The following is a 19,109-nucleotide window of genomic DNA, read 5'->3' on the forward strand; positions in this document are numbered from 1 at the left end:
TTCCAAAATGCTATCATTTTTATTTCTTTTTTTTTTTTTAATTTTTGGTATCCTGTTACAGTTTCAAAAAAGTCCTCATTGGCAATATAGTTAAACTATATTTACTCCTTTTGCTCGTGTTAAATAAAAAGGTTCAAAAAGGTTGGTAAGCAAACAGCATGGATCCTGATCATTGGTTGATTATTCTGTTACAGATAGACGATTGGCCAGATTTGCCATATAGAGGTGTACTCTTTGACATATCACAAGGGAGAGTTCCAAATATGGTAAACAATGTGTTTATATCTAGTTAATGACAGCAAGCAAGCTGGAGAATCTAAATTCAGCTATGAAAGATTTGTGGTTCTTATTAGCTGCTATCAAAGTGCTCGAAATTAAGCACATGATGGCAACAATTTAATAAGAAACAAAATTGCAATGCTACAGTGAGTGTTAGGGTCAGTTTGATTTTAAAACCACTGTACTTTTAAGATGATTCTGTTTGTCTTAATCTTTAGGTATTGTACTTTGTTGAAATACCATGATATTAAGGCTTATGATTCTGTTCTATAGGTTTTCTTCATATACCTTATTATAGATTTTAAAGCAAATTCTTTGAACTTGAAAGATGGCATGTTTCCCTAGCTCTGCTAAAAACTGTTATATTTCAGTTTCCCATTTGTTATAACAGTGTTTCATTTCTTTTTTCGTTTTCAGGAAACTTTTAAAGAAACAGTTTTATCATTGTCATCACTTAAAGTTAATCAGGTAGGATGTTTTGGTATTTTTGATCTTCCTCATTCTTGTATCCATGTCCTCTTTCTTTTTTTTTTTTGCATTTGTCCACACATTTAATATGATAGAGAAACCATCAGATGTGTTATCAAGAGGCAACTGTTTTGATCTATGGGCAATGCAAATTTTTCTAAAATTTATGTCAGACATTGAGTCTTATGGTCAATTGTCTTTTGCGACTCATTTAGAATTCATATGAGCCGCATCACGATAAAACCAACATAGTAAGTTTGCGACCAGCATGGATCCAGACCAGCCTGTGCATCCGGGCAGTCTGATCAGTCTGCGCAGATGCGCAGGCTGATCTGGATCCATGCTGGTCGCAAACCCATTATGTTGGTTTTGTCATGACGCGTCTCATATGGGATTAGTATTCAGTCACTTGCTGAGAAGTTGGTATTTACTGGTAAGATATCCAGGAAAGCCAGTTAGGTGGATCAGCTGCCAGGATATGATCAAAAATGTAATAAAACTTGCGTAAAAATCAAACAATCACTATTTTTTTGTTTTTCATCTTCATTTCTTTCAAACACAATTAGTCATGCTTTCTTTACCTCCCTCTTTTCTTATTAGCTTTTCTATTATCTATCTTTTCTTTTCTCATAATTCCTTACAGTCACTCTTTCCTCTTACTTCCTTCTCTCTCACTTTCCTGGCTGTCCATCTCTGGCAAGAATAAGGGTATTATATTGATTTAATCATGAGTCATATGTAATTCAAATTGATAATTCCATTCATAAACAAACAATCAAGGCTAATACAATTGATCAGAATGACAAAATAAATAAATATACAATGTTTTTTGTTGTTTGTTTTATATTCCAGATCTATTTATATACAAGATTTAGAAATTTGGAACAAATTGCCTGGCAAGTCTATTATGGAATGGAGTAAGTCTGTTTATGTAATAGTGACCTTTAAACCACATTTAAATATTTTCTAATTCAGACTTATTAAAGCAACAAGTCTCCAGATTCATTCTGATTTTTAATTAAAATTATGAAAGTGTTTTAAATGGTAAAACAATTGTCAACTGAATAAAGTGATTTAAGATATGAGGCACTATAAATCCAGGTACATGTAATGTACTTTAAATGCTGTTAAAATATGCAAAATAAGTTATTACTCTGACAATAACAGAGTAGAGGTATAGTGGCGCAGAAATACTCAATTTAGTAACATTTCACATTTAGCTTGCAAAACCATTATGGGAGTAGTGTAAAATAATGTTTAGTCCGTCTGACTAGCTCAATCAGATCAGTAATCCAGGTGTCACTGGTACGATCCTCGAGTGAGGCAAAATGTCTCTGTGACAATTAATCCTAGTAATTGAGTATAATGGTCATTTGTCTCTTAACACTTATTCAGAAATCATGTTGGATTATTAGTAGGTCACTTTTTTGGGTTAGTTGTCTAGGAAAGCAGGTTAGGTGAATCAATGGCAAAGAAATGGTCAAAAAATATTATAAAATCAGTGTAAAAAAAAACAGAAAAGAAATCAAATACTATACATACTCCTGACATATTTTTCTGACTCCTAAGTTTGAATTATTTTTAAACTGCTGTTGCACATCTGGAGCTGTGCAGCTTTTACAATGTACATAACATATATTGATGTAAAATTGACTGCTGTTTACCACTGTTTTTATTATATAAACAAGTAACACAAGTAAAAAATAAGACAATAATAAGACACTTGACAAAAAGAAAATGTCAGTCAATTTTGTAGCCAGTTATATATTATTTAAGTTTATTTCAATAAATTTAATACAATATTTTTTCAGAGAGATAACAGAACTGGACGAGTTTTGCCATGATTATGGTATAGAATTGATCCCTGTGTTAGAGGTGGCCCCTACAGTACAGTATGATGACCTTCAACAGATGTACCCTGTCTTCCAAGATTTCCTCACCTGTTTTAGCTTTAATCAGTAAGTCACTGTTGTACGATGTAATACTATATTTGATGTTGCAATATACATTTAAAGATCCTGTAACACAAATTTTTTATGGTTTTATATCATATATATGATGCTCAAATTAAGATTTATCAATTTTGTAAGTTCCAAAAAGCATCATTTTATATAAAGATGTTACCGAATTTAACATTTCATGTAAATGAAGGGAGGTAATTAGAAATTTATTTTCTATAAAGTCTAAGTCAAATTTTTCAATAAGAAATGAATGCATATATTTTAATGATTACATATAATGTGCACAAACATTTGCAGTACATATTTTACATATTCTTCGATGTTTGAAAATTGTTTTATAAGCATAATAATATACAGGATTTTTAATTGTCATTGTTGCTTTTCAGTATAAGTTAAGGAAATAAGGGAAAAGGGATATTTGAGATGGTGTGTACATTATGAGTAATTATTCTGTGATGTTATAAACATGGTAGAAAAAATGTTTATTTTATTATTGATTTAGCAGTTATTTTACTCATTCATTCATTACATCTTACTTTGACTCTAATGTTTACTTTTAATTTGCATAGCGGGCACATGACCTATTTTGAATTTAGATTTAGTATAGGCCACTTTTGCATAGTTGGATATAATTTTTATGTTTTGATAGTTTATATGGATTGTAATTGCAAATTTTTACTATGAATGTTTGCTGCTTTCATAATTTCACACTATAATGATAAGAAAAATAAAACTCATCTCAAAATATTTAATGTCATAATGTATTTTTGCAACAGTAACATTTGAAAAGTTTTGCATCAATCACATGTACAGTGAAACCATTAAACAAAGGCCATTCAGCGGACATACTAGACATGCCCTTTAAAGACAAGTGGTCTTAAATTTTAGGTTACCCTGTTCGATTCAATCAATGAAGGGTTGCTCAAGGGTGGTCTTTATTTACAGGGTAGTCTTTAATTAGAGTTGGTCTTAAGCACAGGTTTGATTGTATATCTGCCTTTCAGGTTTGTAAGTGTAGGTCCGAGACTGAGTAGTTTTCTGTTAGACGTAGATGAGGACAATGAACTGAATGTTACAGACTGTGCGACCATGTTACCTGTACGCTCACATCAGACAATCCAGCTGTGTGGCTACCCTCTACATGACCTCAACCCCAACACACTGTCTCAGCTTCCTCCGCATCTTGTGTTTAATGAATATGGAGTGCAGGTAAGTTTCTTAGATAAGCTGTAGATTGTACAAGCTCTAGTCTTTGTTATAGAGAGGCTAGTATATGAAATCTTAAAGGGACTCCGGACTCCACTGAGGTTTTTGATGGAATGGTATTGAAAATAATTTTTCCAGATTAATTTTCCGTTTGATGTAGGTATAGACCAATAACTTTTGTGCAAATTTTCAGATCATTCAATCACTCTGTTTTTCCAAAATAAATATTCTTCATTGACCTAAAGTGAAAAGCCTTGTTATGGGCTAACAATGGTACAAAAATACAATTTTCAATTTATTTCTGAGTATAAGTCTTTATTAATTTTGCATATTTTTCTATTTTATGTGCCTCAGCTGATTTCGATAAGAAATTAAAATGTTAAGTTTTTAAGCTTTTGAACCTCAGTTGAGTTCCTTTAAATTAAAGAATATCAACTTTCTTGACTTTTGAAAGTGATATGTTTGAATACAGTTAAAGATTGTTCAAAATTCAAATACATTGTATAATAATTATAATCTTGCCTGTTATATTTACATAATATGGAGAGCTTTTTACTGACTTAGACGTTTGCATCAGCACCCTATATATTGTATATTAGGTTTTTTTAGTCCCCTACCGGTTTAACCGGAGGGGACTTTAGGTTTACCCTCCGTCCGTCTGTCTGTCCGTCTGTCTGTCAGTCCGTCCACAAAACTGGATCCCGCGATAACGCAAAAAGTACTGAAAATATTTTTATGAAACTTGATATATGGATAGATGGCAGTATGGAGATTATGCACGTCTTTTTTTTTTCTTCCTATGTTGAAAATTCTGGTTGCTATGGCAACAAATAGTCTGAAAATATGGCAAATTTAACACATAAACTGGATCCAGTGATAACTCAAAAAGTACTGAAAATTTTTTTATGAAACTTGAAATATGGGTATGAAATAAGATTATGCACATCTTTTTTTTTTTTTTCCTATGTTGAAAATTCTGGTTGCTATGGCAACAAATAGCCTGAATTTCAAGATTTCTGATTTAAATTTTTCAGCTTTTTCACTATAAGTTCTTTATTTCTCAAGGTGTTTACTTCAAACTTAAAATATAAGTTTCTGGCCATCAACCACATCATATGTGACAAGGTTTACAACTCTAGCACAAAAATTATCAGTATTACCTCCCTTGAACTTAGAATTTTTATGAAAAAAAATGTTGTCTTTTTTAAATAACTTCATTATTTCCTAATGTATCTACTTCAAACTTCATATATATGTTTCTTATTATCACTCAACATTTTTGAGAAGGTTAAATACTCTAGCAAGACTTTTTCCAGAATTATCTCCCCCTTGAACTTAGATTTTTTTTCGAGAAATTGGTATTTTTCACTCCAACTTCTTCATTCCTTCATAGGATTTACTTTAAAATCCCACATCATAATAATATGACAAGGTTGTATAAACAGAATTTCCTTACTAGGCAGGGAAACTTAACACATTACTGTGATATATGACTTAGAACTCAAAAGATTTAATTCATTCATGTCATTCATCCACTGGTAAAATTGAATGGCCAATGGCCCATCAGAATGCTGCTGGGGTTCTAACCGGTAGGGGACTTATGGATTGCTTGCAATACTATGATAATTGCTTGTTTGTATCAGCACATTATACCCTTCTGAAACTTGAAATACATTGTACTTGTAACTGATTGTCATTGATAAGATTTCATTGGCAAGATTTTATAACTCCCCTATGAATTTTTTTCATAGTTATGGCTCTTTTTCGACTTGAAAGTTTTTTGAGATCTGTTGAAATTCCAATTTATCAAGTAGAGTAGCAACTTAAGCACTTGTTCTAAACTACGACACATGACTGCTTACAAATAGACGAGATTTTAAAAACCTATCAACAAAGGCCATTTCTTCATTTATGAATAAATATAGTCTTTAAAATGAGATTTTTCTGAAGCAAGATTTAATATGTTATTCAAAAGGTGATGCGATACTTTTTAAATTTTAATACTTGTATATATTTAAAATGTAACAAAGAAAAGCACATGTTTATATATTTGCTTACTTACAATTTCATCATTAAAATTGTAATTTTCATTTGCGGTTATTAATGCAATTGTTTGCCAAAAATATCAATCAAGATAACTCTACAGTTTTCAATTTGTGTATGATTTCAGGCCACTCATAATTTTACAGAAATATGCAAGCCATTATCAAAACAAGGGTAAGAAACTTTGTTATATTATACTATGTTTTGCCTTGATATTGATTACTAGATTTGTGGGAACTTTATTTTTGATGTGCCTGTCTTTCTTCACAACCTTATAAGCTAACACAACAAATGAAACTTATAGGACTTCTTTCTTTTCTAAGAGATTTAGTGGGGAGGGGCTCAATGGCTGAGTGATTATGGCTGCTGATTTTGAACTACTGCCAGTACAAATCCCATCAGGGACTTTAGATTCTTGCATCTAGATAGCTAATGGAAATTCAGTGGTTCTACTCAGGTTTCTGCTTGTGCTTGATATAATGAAAACCTGTGACACTCAAGTAAAGAAGTAACATATGTCTGTATTAGTATTATGTATTATATATTGTTGTGTACTAATTTGTTTTGAATGAAAGGAACAAAAACATCAAAATTGATAATTTTATAACTTACATCTATTTTGAACAGGATGAATTACCTTGTATGTCCAGGTACGTCCGCTTGGAATAGTTTGGCAGGTTGTCCCGAGGCTGCTTTAACCAATGTTTATAATGCAGTAAAATGTGCAATATCTGATGGTGCCATGGGAACAATTGTGTGTAACTGGTCTGGCAAGGGGCACATAACTCATCTACCTTTCTGCTGGCCTGGATTCCTGATGGGGGCAGGGCTAAGCTGGAATGCTGATTGTCATTGGGTAAGTTGAAAAAAACAACACCAAAAACTAAAATACCACTGACTGACAGCTTCTGTTTATTTTTAGAACCTTAAGACAAATTACATGTAGGTTGTCATAGAATTAAATTAATTTTATAATTGTTGTGCATTTTTAAACAAGTCATGATCTTTCTTTTTTAAATTTGAAGGTTACTTTTAAATGGTTATTTAATGTAGCATAGCGTCAGTAGTTGTGATAAAAGCCCATCTAAACCCAGTGGACTTTAAAATTTTGGCTTTATTACGCAGTATGGAGAAGTGAAAATGTTAAATTCTGGGGCTTAATGGCCCTGCACTGTAAGTTGGAAACATTCCTCTCTATTAAAGTGCCAAACTAAAACATTGACCTAGCAATGCAAGAACAGACTTGGCTTTATTTCTTCTGTTAACTCTTGCACTGTCAAAGGGTAGTGGGGTAATGGTTTCAGTGGATTGATGCATACATTTTGAAAAAAATATGTGAACACATACTGCAATATTACAAATGTGACCCATTTTGTTCAATATTTTATATGTTTCATTACAGGAATTCTGTTTAGGCAATTTAGAAGAGTTACTAAATCTACATATATTCCGAGCTGAGAAAGGTGTTATAGGTCATGCTATAGTAGAATTAGGAAGAGCTGAAACTTACTTACTTAGATGTGCTAGATGTCAGACAGGTAATCTACTTTTAATAAAATAATAAAGTTTTACAATAATTTTAGGGGTGTCACGTTTAAACGGGTACAGTCTTTTTTTAGCTAAAAAAAGGGTTAGGAAATTCAATAACCGGTAACCGAGGTGACTAGACAGACCTATAAAAATTGTTAAAAAAGGAAAACTTCACTTTTTTCTTTATGATTTGTTTAAACCGTTGATAAGTTTGCTTTAAGAAAAAAGTAAAAAAGGTCACCCGGCGATGGCTCTTGTTTATAACAAGATATAACATGTGTTTGTATTTCAGTTGTACTCAACAACGTATTTTCCTGATCTAATCAAGTATGGTATGACCCTAATGAAAATAATAACTCCATATCCGGACATGTATTGTAATCATTTTGAATACAACAAAATACAAATAAAATTTTATATTTTCTCATAAAGAAACAAAGATAATGTTGAAAATCTAAGGACAGTCAGTTAAACTTATAAAACGGTTATTAGGTCGCCGTTTAAACGGTTAACATTAAATAATTGACACCCCTAACTAATTGAACCCTTCACTTGCTTGATTTGTGAAACAAATTTCGCTATGTTTTGAACTTTGATCAGTCCATTTGACAGGATTTTAATATCAGAATACAAAAAAATGAGTTATCATCAGTATAGATCCTAGTCAGACTGCACCTAAGATTAGGCAGTCCTGGTCCTTTACTGCAGCCAGAGGCTTATAATCACTTTTGGTTGTAGCAGATAAAGGGTGAATTTGAATGTAGTACATATTCAATTTTAATGATAAAAAAGCATGAATTATTGGAAAACAATCATAGGTTAAGGACTTCTTATGCTGTGATTTGGAATAGTTATAGAACTATCGGTACCAATTCTAAAATAATAAATGGGATAGCACTTATGTCAAAAATAGTGTTTTTTTTTTCATATTTAAGAACATGCAGTAACCACTTGACCCTCACCCCTATAGGTTTGAATCCCCCCAGAGATTTTGGAGTCTTTTATGTGAGGAAGCTATCCGGTTAGCTTAAGGAATGCCAGTGGTTCTACTGATGTGCTAGGAGGGGTATCTGAGGTCTTTCTCCACCAGTAAAGCTGGAAAGATGCCATATGGCCTGTACAGTGTTGGTGTGACGTAAAATCCAATGAATAAAAAAAAAAGAACAAATATTCTATAAATATCAGAATAATAGATTTATATGGAATCGTATAAATTTCTAAATGTTTTCTTTTTAACTAGGTGATGATTGTTCAGACTTGCCATCAGACAATGGTTCCATGTTATATCAGTTTCTAATCCAACCAGACAACTCGCCTATAGAAAATCTCACACCAGAAATACTTCAGGTAATGTCAACATGGTGGTGGTGGTTTTGTTAGTTTTCAGTCCGGAACATGGCAGTAAGCCACATTGAATTTACCAGAGCACAGTTCAGCCAATGCATCGTTCTTTGGCAAGCTTTGAAGCAGTTTACCAATACTAGTTGCCTTCACTTTCGCAAGGAACTGATAACTTCTTTACATGCAAGAGCAGAGGTACAGTGCAAATGGCCATAGAAAGGATTTCATGATCAATCACAACAAAAGTGACCTGCACTGTCTGGGAATCGAACCAGAATCACCCTATTCACAGTATAACGCTCTAGCCATTGAGCTAACCAAATGGTGCGTAATATCTATATGTGTTATACATGTTTATTTATAGTCTCCTCCATGTATATTTAGTATATTGTTTTATGTAATTTTGTTTCAACAGAGGGTGACCCGTCATGTAAGAAAGTGCCAAAATGAGTTGAAGGCAGCAGAGTTGAAGTGTACACAAGGATCTAGTATTGTGACAGAATTACAACTTACTTGTGATCTAATGCTGTTATCTGTGAAGTGAGTACTGATAATTATATGTCTTACTGTGATTTGGAAGAAGAAACTAGGAAGTAGAAAATAAAGTAAACTTTTGTAGTAGAAAAAAAGAGTAAATTATGAAGTAGAAAATAGGGTAAAATATTAAAGTGACATGCCTATCCAAGGGTATATATAGTGAGTGAAAAGGTGAAAGTTGAAATAGGTTTACATTTTGCCTTAAATCCTTTCAATTTTATAATCTACTTCCATGAATGATAAATTACTCACGTGACCAAAGGAAATTTCTGTATATATCCATCTGAATTTACCTGTCATGTTCAATTGATAAAAAAGAGTGAGGTAGGTGAGGGGCAGTTGTTTTGAAGTCTGCCACCTTAACCCCTCGGCTACTGAGGTTCCTTCATCCTACAGGTGTGTTTGCCTTATAAAGTATAATATGTTAATAAAGATAATTCTATGAAAGTAATTTTCAAGCTCAGATGAGACGTTGAACTTGTCTTCTTGTTTCTGTTACAGAATTGGTAGAGCTCTGGTTGTATCTGGTAGAAATCCAAGTTCCCAGGCTGGTTGTAGTGTGGTTAATCTCGGTATAAGTAATTTACCACCTACTGTAAAAACAGATCTGGCTAACAGGTATCAACTTGCAATGTTTTCATTTAGCTGTCGCCTTTTTCTACATTTTTATCAAGAGACTTTAACAATAAACTTTCCTTTAACGATTATCATGTGTACCCTAATACATAATGTCAGGATTTTGTGATTTGATCATTTTTGGACAGAATTATACCCTATTGTGTTTTTAGCATTCATAATATGACAGAAAACCCTGGTTTTGTGAACAATTCATGAGATTTGTTTCTTATTTTATAAGTACATGTAAAATCATATATAAATATTAAGATCTTGTTTTTTCAGACTTCTAGAGTTACTTGAAATGTACGAATCTCTATGGAAACAAAGATATCTGGAACATGGACTTAACTTTTCTGTAGCAACTTTAAAGAATATTTTAAAACAATTTATACCAGACACTAAAACTCAGGGAGGTACAGACAGTGAAAGTTCTTAATGATGAAATATATAGCAATTTAATTTTTGAGAAAGATTTATGTATTTTATCGTTAAAGATACACACTTATTATGGATTGTATCGTGGGAATTTTGTGGATTTTATACCACAGTTGTGGGAATGCATGTTTTGAAGTTGTGTGGATTTTATTGTGGAAGTTGTGTGGATTTTACTGTGAAAATGATAAAGATATTATTATGGAAGTTGTGTGACATTTACTTGTGTAGAAGTTATTTCAGTTTTGGATACACCTCACAAGCATTTGAATCTCTTGCTATAGACCAAAAAATCAACAAAAAGTGTGAAGTTCTGCTGATATATAGAACAGTTAGAGTTCTGCTCATGTTACAGGACTTTGTGAAGCCCAGCTAATGTGGAGAGCATTTTCAGAATAAACTCCAATAGAACTAAGGTTGTTTAAATGGGTTAGAATATAATATTAAAGCAGAACTACATGTACAAAATAAACATGAATTCAAAAAGGTTGTTAAATTCAATTTTATTGTTATTTAGATATCTCATTTTGTAAAACACTTGTTTTATGTGGGTTTTTCCTTTTTAGCTCACCTGTCACAAAGTGACAGGGTGAGCTTTTGTGATCGCTTTTCGTCCGGCGTCCGTCCGTCGTTCGTCCGTCCGTAAACTTTTTACTTTAAATGACATCTCCTCATAAACCACTAAGCCAATTTCATCCAAACTTCACAGGAATGTTCCTTTGGTGGTCACCTTTAAAAATTGTTCAAAGAATTTAATTCCATGCAGAACTCTGGTTGCCATGGCAACCGAAAGAAAAAACTTTAAATATCTTCTTTTAAAAAACCATAAGAGCTAGAGCTAAGATATTTGGCATGAAACATCTTCTAGTGAGTGTCTACCAAGTTTGTTCAAATAAAAGCCCTGGGGTCAAAATTGGCCCCACCCTGGGGGGTCATTGATTTTCCCTATATGCATATAGTAAAAACTTAAAAAATCTTCTTTTAAAGAACCCAAAGAGCTAGAGCTAAGATATTTAGCATGAAACATGTTCTAATGGGTGTCTACCAAGTTTGTTGAAATAAAAGCCCTGGGGTCAAAATTGGCCCCGCCCCGGGGGGTCATTGATTTTTTCCTATATGCATATAGTAAAAACTTAAAAATTCTTCTTTTAAAGAACTCAAAGAGCTATGGCTAAGATATTGAGCATCAAACATGTTCTAATAGGTGTCTACCAAGTTTGTTCAAATAAAAGCCCTGGGGTCAAAATTGGCACCGCCCCGGGGTTCATTGATTTTCCTTATATGTGTATAGCAAAAACTTAAAAAATCTTCTTTAAAAAAACCCAAATAGCTAGAGTTAAGATATTAAGCATGAAACATCTTTTAGTGAGTGTCTACAAAGTTTGTTCAAATAAAAGACCTGGGGTCAAAATTGGCCCCGCCCCGGGGGTCATTGAATTTCTTTATATGTGTATAGCAAAAACTTAAAATCTTCTTTGAAAAAACCCAAATAGCTAGAGTTTAGATATTAAGCATGAAACATCTTCTAGTAAGTGTCTACAAAGTTTGTTCAAATAAAAGCCCTGGGGTCAAAACTGGCCCGGCCCCAGGGGTGTCATTGTTTTTAACTATATGTGTATAGTAAAAACTTAAAAAAAATCTTCTTTTAAAAAGCCCAATGAGCTAGAGCTTAGATGTTTAGCATGAAACATCTTCTTATGGGTGTCTACCAAGTTTGTTCAAATAAAAGCCCTGGGGTCAAAACTGGCCCGGCCCCAGGGGTGTCATTGTTTTTAACTATATGTGTATAGTAAAAACTTAAAAAAAATCTTCTTTTAAAAAGCCCAATGAGCTAGAGCTTAGATGTTTAGCATGAAACATCTTCTTATGGGTGTCTACCAAGTTTGTGCAAATAAAAGCCCTTGGGTTAAATTGGCCCTGCAACGTTGGGGTGGGGGGTTGGAGGTTGGGGGGCCTATATACAGGTGAGCGACCTCAGGGCCATCATGGCCCTCTTGTTAATGGATGTTATATGTTTTAAGTCATATCAGTCAGTAAAATTTATGGTATAAAATAGTCATACCGTAAAACACTGGTGAATTGAATTCCAGGATAGTGAAATCTATACAATTTATATGATCAGGCTCATAAGAAATTTTAAGTTTTATACTATGGAATAAAGAACTTGTGAATGACCGTCATATCTTATATATTGATAATATACTATGCACATTTCAACCAAATCATTATATAATTATAACACCTTTATCATTTATGCCATTATCCCATTATTCCTGTATATTACCATATATAGAATAGAATCTACATAAAATAGAGGGTTAATTCACAGTTTTTATTGCATTAACATCTGCAGAAGCAATTTGGAGAAGTTGGAATATTTTAAGATTGGTGGTTCCACATGGATGAATAGCTCATGTCTGAAATGAGCCGCGCCATGACAAAACCAACGTAATGGGTTTGCGACCAGCATGGATCCAGACCACCCTGCGCAGTCTGATCAGGATCCATGCTGTTCGCTCTCAGTTTCTCTACTTGTTATAGGGTTTGTAAGTGAACAGCATGGATCCTGATCAGACTGCACGGATGCGCAGGTTGGTCTGGATCCATGCTGGCCGCAAATCCATTATGTTGGTTTTGTCATGACGCAGCTCAAGTAATGAAAGGATTGGAACCTCTAGGGGTTTTCTTTCACCATGTAAGCTTATTTTACAGGCTTGTTATTTAAGATTTTGTTTGAATTCAACATTTTTTTATCTTTTTTTTCTGTGATAAATATTAAATGCAGTTATTGTTTTTAAGAGATATTTTTTAACTGATTCTGCTGATTTTGTTTGATTTTTTTCCTGCTTTTGTTATTCTATAAAATTCAAATTGGTGCATTTTGAGGTTGAAATAAGGCTATGGCTTTCCTTATTTATGTGTTAAAAAGTAAAATTTTGTAGTGTTTCATTATCAAGATGATTCAATTTTGGTGTAATATATTTTTCAACAACATGAGATTATGAATATTTCTGTAATTGCTAGCCCCTTACCACCCTAAATATTTTAAATGGACTCATCCGTCTTTTCAGTCTGTACTAAACCATCATTTTTAGGGAAAAGTCCAAAATATGTACTGACTGAACAGCAAACAGTGCAGACCATGATAAGGCGGCATGGAAAGTACAGGCAGATTTTGGTCTGTACTGGACATATGGGTAGATTCAGTTGCTGCCAGCTAAAGGTTCATGTATCTGTGTGAAAATAAAAATAAAACTTTCAATTATGTTGAAATATAGATCATTAAATTTTTGGGTTTATTTTGCTTTGTCATATAAACTGTATAGATTTGCAAAAATATAACACTATATGCATTGTATTTTCACATTCTGTTTTAGAATATTTTAAAGGGTCGTACATGGCTGAGTGGTGAAGGATGTTGACTTCAAACCACTTACCCACTTCTGTGGGTTATCGAATCCCACAAGCACTTTGGATTCTTTCATGTGAGGAAGCTATCCAACTAGCTTACAGAACGTCAGTAGTTCTACTCAGGTGCTCGCTTGTGCCCGATATAATTCACAAAGGGTCAACTCATGAGGTCTTTCTCCAGCAGTAAAGCTGGAAAGTCCCCATATGACCTCTAATGTTTTTAACATTTCTCAGTAACTGCAAGAAGATGCAAAAAGTTGACACAAATATTATTGTTTGTTTCTTCTATAAATGATTTGAACTGTTGCAGTAGTTAGCCATTTTATACTAAATCAAAAATGTTAAAAGTTTTATTTTCTTATTTAGAAAGCCTAGAAAGTCATTTAACCAGAATCTGTTTTTGTGTTTATATAAAATATGGTTTATAGACATGTACATGTAGTAGAAAGTGACCTTATATTGTTTAATGAAAATGCAATGTACATGTTGATTGTTATTGAATGAATTGCCTATTTATTGTACATGATTTCTTTTTTTTGTCATTGCTGAACAACTTTTAGTAGATTATTGTATTACCAAACAAATATAGTGGTATATGATGTAGGAAAGTGGTATTAGGCATACTTATACTTCAAGTACTAGTACTTGATTGGGTGACAATTTAGATATGCAACATAATTTATATCACCAAAATAAGTGTTGTGGGTATTGCTTGTATTATTTATTGAAGGTTTTTATAAGCTTATATAACCAAACCTTAGTATTAGAGTAGCATTTATAAAGACCTTTAACCATTTTTATATGGCCTAGTAAAAAGGTTGAAAGCAAATATGACCAAAGCCATTAGCTGATGGTTATATAGCAATCAAAAATTAAACCAGGTCATATAACCTGTCAGTAGTCTGTATAATGAAATAATTACACTACATAGTTACTTTCTTCCATTGAAATAAAGATTATTCGAAATCAAAAATTTTCAGCAGCGATTTATTTAAAAAGTGTTAAAGTCACAATTATCCAATAAAAATTGAGGTAAGAAAGTTACAGTATTATAAATATTTATAAACTGGTTATAAAAGTTGAGTATAGAGTTATATATATAGATGTTACTATATTTAGAGTATATATGAAAGCACTGGCATACAAACATAATTGTGTATAATAATAATGTTACTGAATTTCTTAAGTTTTGTTTGTTAAATGTTTAATTTTTTTTAGCTCACCTGACCACGAAGTGGTCATGGTGAGGTATAGTGATGGGGCTATGTCCAGCGTCCGTCGTCGTGCGTTGTGCGTCGTGCGTCTGTCGTCGTCAACAATTGGGTTGTTAACAGTCTAGCAGTCACAGTTTTGATTGGATCATCATCAAACTTTGTCAGAATGTTTGTCTCAATGAAATACAGATCGAGTTCGAAGATGGGTTATCTCGGGTCAAAAACTAGGTCACAGGAGCTAAAAATAGAAAAAGCTTGTTAACACTCTAGAGGCTGCAGTTTTCATCCAAATATTCTGGAAATTTGTCAGGAAGGTTGTTTTGATGATATCTAGGTCAAGTTCGAAGATGGGTCATCTCTGGTCAAAAACTAGGTCACAGGAGCTAAAAATAGAAAAAGCTTGTTAACACTCTAACAATTGGGTTGTTAACAGTCTAGCAGTCACAGTTTTGATTGGATCATCATCAAACTTTGTCAGAATGTTTGTCTCGATGAAATACAGATCGAGTTCGAAGATGGGTTATCTAGGGTCAAAAACTAGGTCACAGGAGCTAAAAATAGAAATAGCTTGTTAACACTCTAGAGGCTGCAGTTTTCATTCAAATATTCTGGAAATTTGTTAGGAAGGTTGTTTTGATGATATCTAGGTCAAGTTCGAAGATGGGTCATCTCTGGTCAAAAACTAGGTCACAGGAGCTAAAAATAGAAAAAGCTTGTTAACACTCTAATAATTGGGTTGTTAACAGTCTAGCAGTCACAGTTTTGATTGGATCATCATCAAACTTTGTCAGTATGTTTGTCTCAATGAAATACAGATCGAGTTCGAAGATGGTTTATCTCGGGTCAAAAACTAGGTCACAGGAGCTAAAAATAGAAAAAGCTTGTTAACACTCTAGAGGCTGCAGTTTTCATCCAAATATTCTGGAAATTTGTCAGGAAGGTTGTTTTAATGATATCTAGGTCAAGTTCGAAGATTGGTTATCTCCGGTCAAAAACTAGGTCACAGGAGCTAAAAATAGAAAAAGCTTGTTAACACTCTAGTGGCTGCAGTTTTCATCCAAATATTTTGGAAATTTGTCAGGAAGGTTTTTTTGATGATATCTTGGTAAAGTTGGAAGATGGGTCATCTCCGGTCAAAAACTAGGTCACAGGAGCTAAAAATAGAAAAAGCTTGTTAACACTCTAGTGGCCGCAGTTTTCATCCACATATTCTGGAAATATGTCAGGAAAGTTGTTTTGATGGTTTCTAGGTCAAGTTCAAAGATGGGTCATCTCCGGTCAAAAACTAGGTCACAGGAGCTAAAAATAGAAAAAGCTCGTTAACACTCTATAGGCTGCAGTTTTCATCTAAATATTCTGGAAATTTGTCAGGAAGGTTGTTTAGATGATATCTAGGTCAGGTTTGAAGATGGATCATGTCTGGTCAAAAACTAGGTCACAGGAGCTAAAAATAGAAAAAGCTTGTTAACACTCTAGTGGCTGCAGTTTTCATCCAAATATTCTGGAAATTTGTCAGGAAGGTTGCTTTGATAATATCTAGGTCAAGTTCAAAGATGGGTCATCTCCGGTCAAAAACTAGGTCACAGGAGCTAAAAATAGAAAAAGTTTGTTAACACTCTAATGGCTGCAGTTTTCATCCAAATATTCTTGAAATTTGTCAGGAAGGTTGTTTTGATGATATCTAGGTCAAGTTGGAAGATGGATAATGTCCGGTCAAAAACTAGGTCACAGGAGCTAAAAATAGAAAAAGCTTGTTAATACTCTAGTGGCTGCAGTTTTCATCCAAATATTTTAAAAATTTGTCAGGAAGGTTGTTTTGATGATATCTAGGTCAAGTTTGAAGATGGGTTATCACCGGTCAAAAACTAGGTCACAGGAGCTAAAAATAGAAAAAGCTTGTTAACACTCTAGTGGCTGCAGTTTTGATTAAAATATTCTGGAAATTTGTCAGGAAGGTTGTTTTAATGATTTCTAGGTCAAGTTCGAAGATGGGTCATGTCTGGTCAAAAACTAGGTCACAGGAGCTAAAAATAGAAAAAGCTTGTTAACACTCTAATGGTTGCAGTTTTCATCCAAACATTCTGGAAATTTGTCAGAAAGGTTGTTTTGATGATTTCCAGGTCAAGTTCGAAGATGGGTCATCTCCGGTCAAAAACTAGGTCACAGGAGCTAAAAATAGAAAAAGCTTGTTAACACTCTAATGGCTGCAGTTTTCATCTAAATATTCTGGAAATTTGTCAAGAAGGTTGTTTTGATGATATCTAAGTCAAGTTGGAAGATGGGTCATCTCCGGTCAAAAACTAGGTCACAGGAGCTAAAAATAGAAAAGCTTGTTAACACATTAGGGGCTGCAGTTTTCATCCAAATATTCTTGAAATTTGTCAGGAAGGTTGTTTTGATGATGTCTAGGTCAAGTTCGAAGATGGGTTATCTCCGGTCAAAAACTAGGTCACAGGAGCTAAACATAGAAAAAGCTTGTTAACACTCTAGTGGCTGCAGTATTGATTCAAATATTCTGGAAATTTGTCAGGAAGGTTGTTTTGATGATTCTAGGTCAAGTTCGAAGATGGGTCATCTCAGGTCAAAAACTAGGTCACAGGAGTTTAAAATAGAAAAAGCTTGTTTACACTCTAGTGGCTGCAGTTTTTATTCAAATATTCTGGAAATTTGTCAAGAATGTTGTTTTGATGTTTTCTGGGTCAAGTGCTAAGATTGGTCATGTCCGGTCAAAAACTAGGTCACAGGAGCTAAAAATAGAAAAATCTTTTTAACACTCTAGTGGCTGCAGTTTTTATCCAAATTTCCTGGAAATTGGTCAGGAAGGTTGTTTTGATGATTTCTAGGTCAAGTTTGAATATGGGTCGTGTCCAGTCAAAAATTAGGTCACATTGCCCAAATATGGAAAAATCTTTATAACACACTAGAGGTCACATGTTTGACTCAGTCGCATCAAACTTGGTCATGATGCTTGTTTAAGACATTGCTTGGATGCGGTTGTGTCAGGTGAGCGATCCAGGGCCATCATGGCCCTCTTGTTTAGATAAAAAGAAGAAAGTATATAAAAGTCCTGGTTTACAAAATGTATTTACAAATATATCTTTGTTCAATATGTAATTTTTACAATACCTATTACCAGTAATATGTTATTTGTATGGTTACAAACAAGTTTTTATGTACAGGGTTGTTAATGAACAGGGTGTAATCTTTGAAACTTATTTTGTAGTCAGTATTTGGTCATATTCTCTAATGAAAGAGAGTGGGTTTTTCCCCCCAATTCTTGAAGGAAACAATTCCAATTGATAAAGTTGTGCCAAAGTTGTTGTGTAATGATTCAGCTGTTTTCATCTATAGATAAGAATTTTTTTTTCTACTGATCTGTGCGGCCATCTGACGAAAGTAAATTCCTAATGTCGATTACAGTAACTTTTACCCTGCTAAAGCAGAAGTAATTAGTCTTTGCCACCAGTATAGAGCCAGGCCAGCCTGCACATCCGTGCAAATTCTCACCTTGATATACCTAAAATTGATAATGGACTGTTCCAAAATGGAAATGTCCATTTAAGAGATTCAGCAGGTAAAGGGTTAACCCAGTAATCTGCCCTGAACTTTGTAATGGATTTTCCTGGCTTTGATTTTGGAACAGTCCATTCAAAGGTTATAGGATTAAAATATCAAAATACAAAAAATGAAGCCATTTATAGTACCAGCCTGGTCAGACTTCATGTACATTTAGGTTGGCCTGGCTCTATACTGGAGACAAAGGCTGATAACTTTTTTGGTCCCAGCAGGCCATGGATACATCGGAAATTCTCAGTGCAAAGGGTAAAGGTCATATTTGCTAAATACTGAAGAAACAAACCTCAATTTATGTATGGATCCTATGATCTAAGCATAGATTCTAGTGGACATCTTATAAGAGGGGCCAACAGAATAAGAATAAAACCTTGAACTTATAATAGGTTTGAAAAAGAAAAAAATTAAATTTACTGATGGTAGTTGTTATACTTGTTATAGCCATGTTTCTGTGATATTTGATCAAAAATTATTTTATTAAAACAGCTTACATTAT

The 19,109-nt window shown here is 33.5% G+C and overlaps 1 protein-coding gene across 1 annotated transcript in view; it reads left to right on the forward strand.

Annotated features, from left to right (window-relative positions):
* The window catches only part of LOC132721814 (uncharacterized), a 28,615-nt gene extending 10,136 nt beyond the window's left edge, over positions 1–18,479 (forward strand). Inside the window, exons 11-22 of the mRNA XM_060706185.1 lie at positions 195–266; positions 697–747; positions 1,600–1,664; positions 2,559–2,705; positions 3,713–3,917; positions 6,085–6,131; positions 6,585–6,813; positions 7,360–7,495; positions 8,728–8,834; positions 9,244–9,368; positions 9,867–9,983; positions 10,266–18,479. Of these exons, the coding sequence (XP_060562168.1) occupies positions 195–266; positions 697–747; positions 1,600–1,664; positions 2,559–2,705; positions 3,713–3,917; positions 6,085–6,131; positions 6,585–6,813; positions 7,360–7,495; positions 8,728–8,834; positions 9,244–9,368; positions 9,867–9,983; positions 10,266–10,419 (1,455 nt within the window). The 3' untranslated portion in view covers positions 10,420–18,479. The remainder of the gene's footprint in view (positions 1–194; positions 267–696; positions 748–1,599; positions 1,665–2,558; positions 2,706–3,712; positions 3,918–6,084; positions 6,132–6,584; positions 6,814–7,359; positions 7,496–8,727; positions 8,835–9,243; positions 9,369–9,866; positions 9,984–10,265) is intronic.
* The last annotated feature ends 630 nt before the right edge of the window (positions 18,480–19,109 follow it).

The sequence above is a fragment of the Ruditapes philippinarum genome, unplaced genomic scaffold (assembly GCF_026571515.1).
Source record: "Ruditapes philippinarum isolate M1 unplaced genomic scaffold, ASM2657151v2 ctg8214_1_1_1_1, whole genome shotgun sequence".
Classification (NCBI taxonomy): Eukaryota; Metazoa; Mollusca; class Bivalvia; order Venerida; family Veneridae; genus Ruditapes; species Ruditapes philippinarum.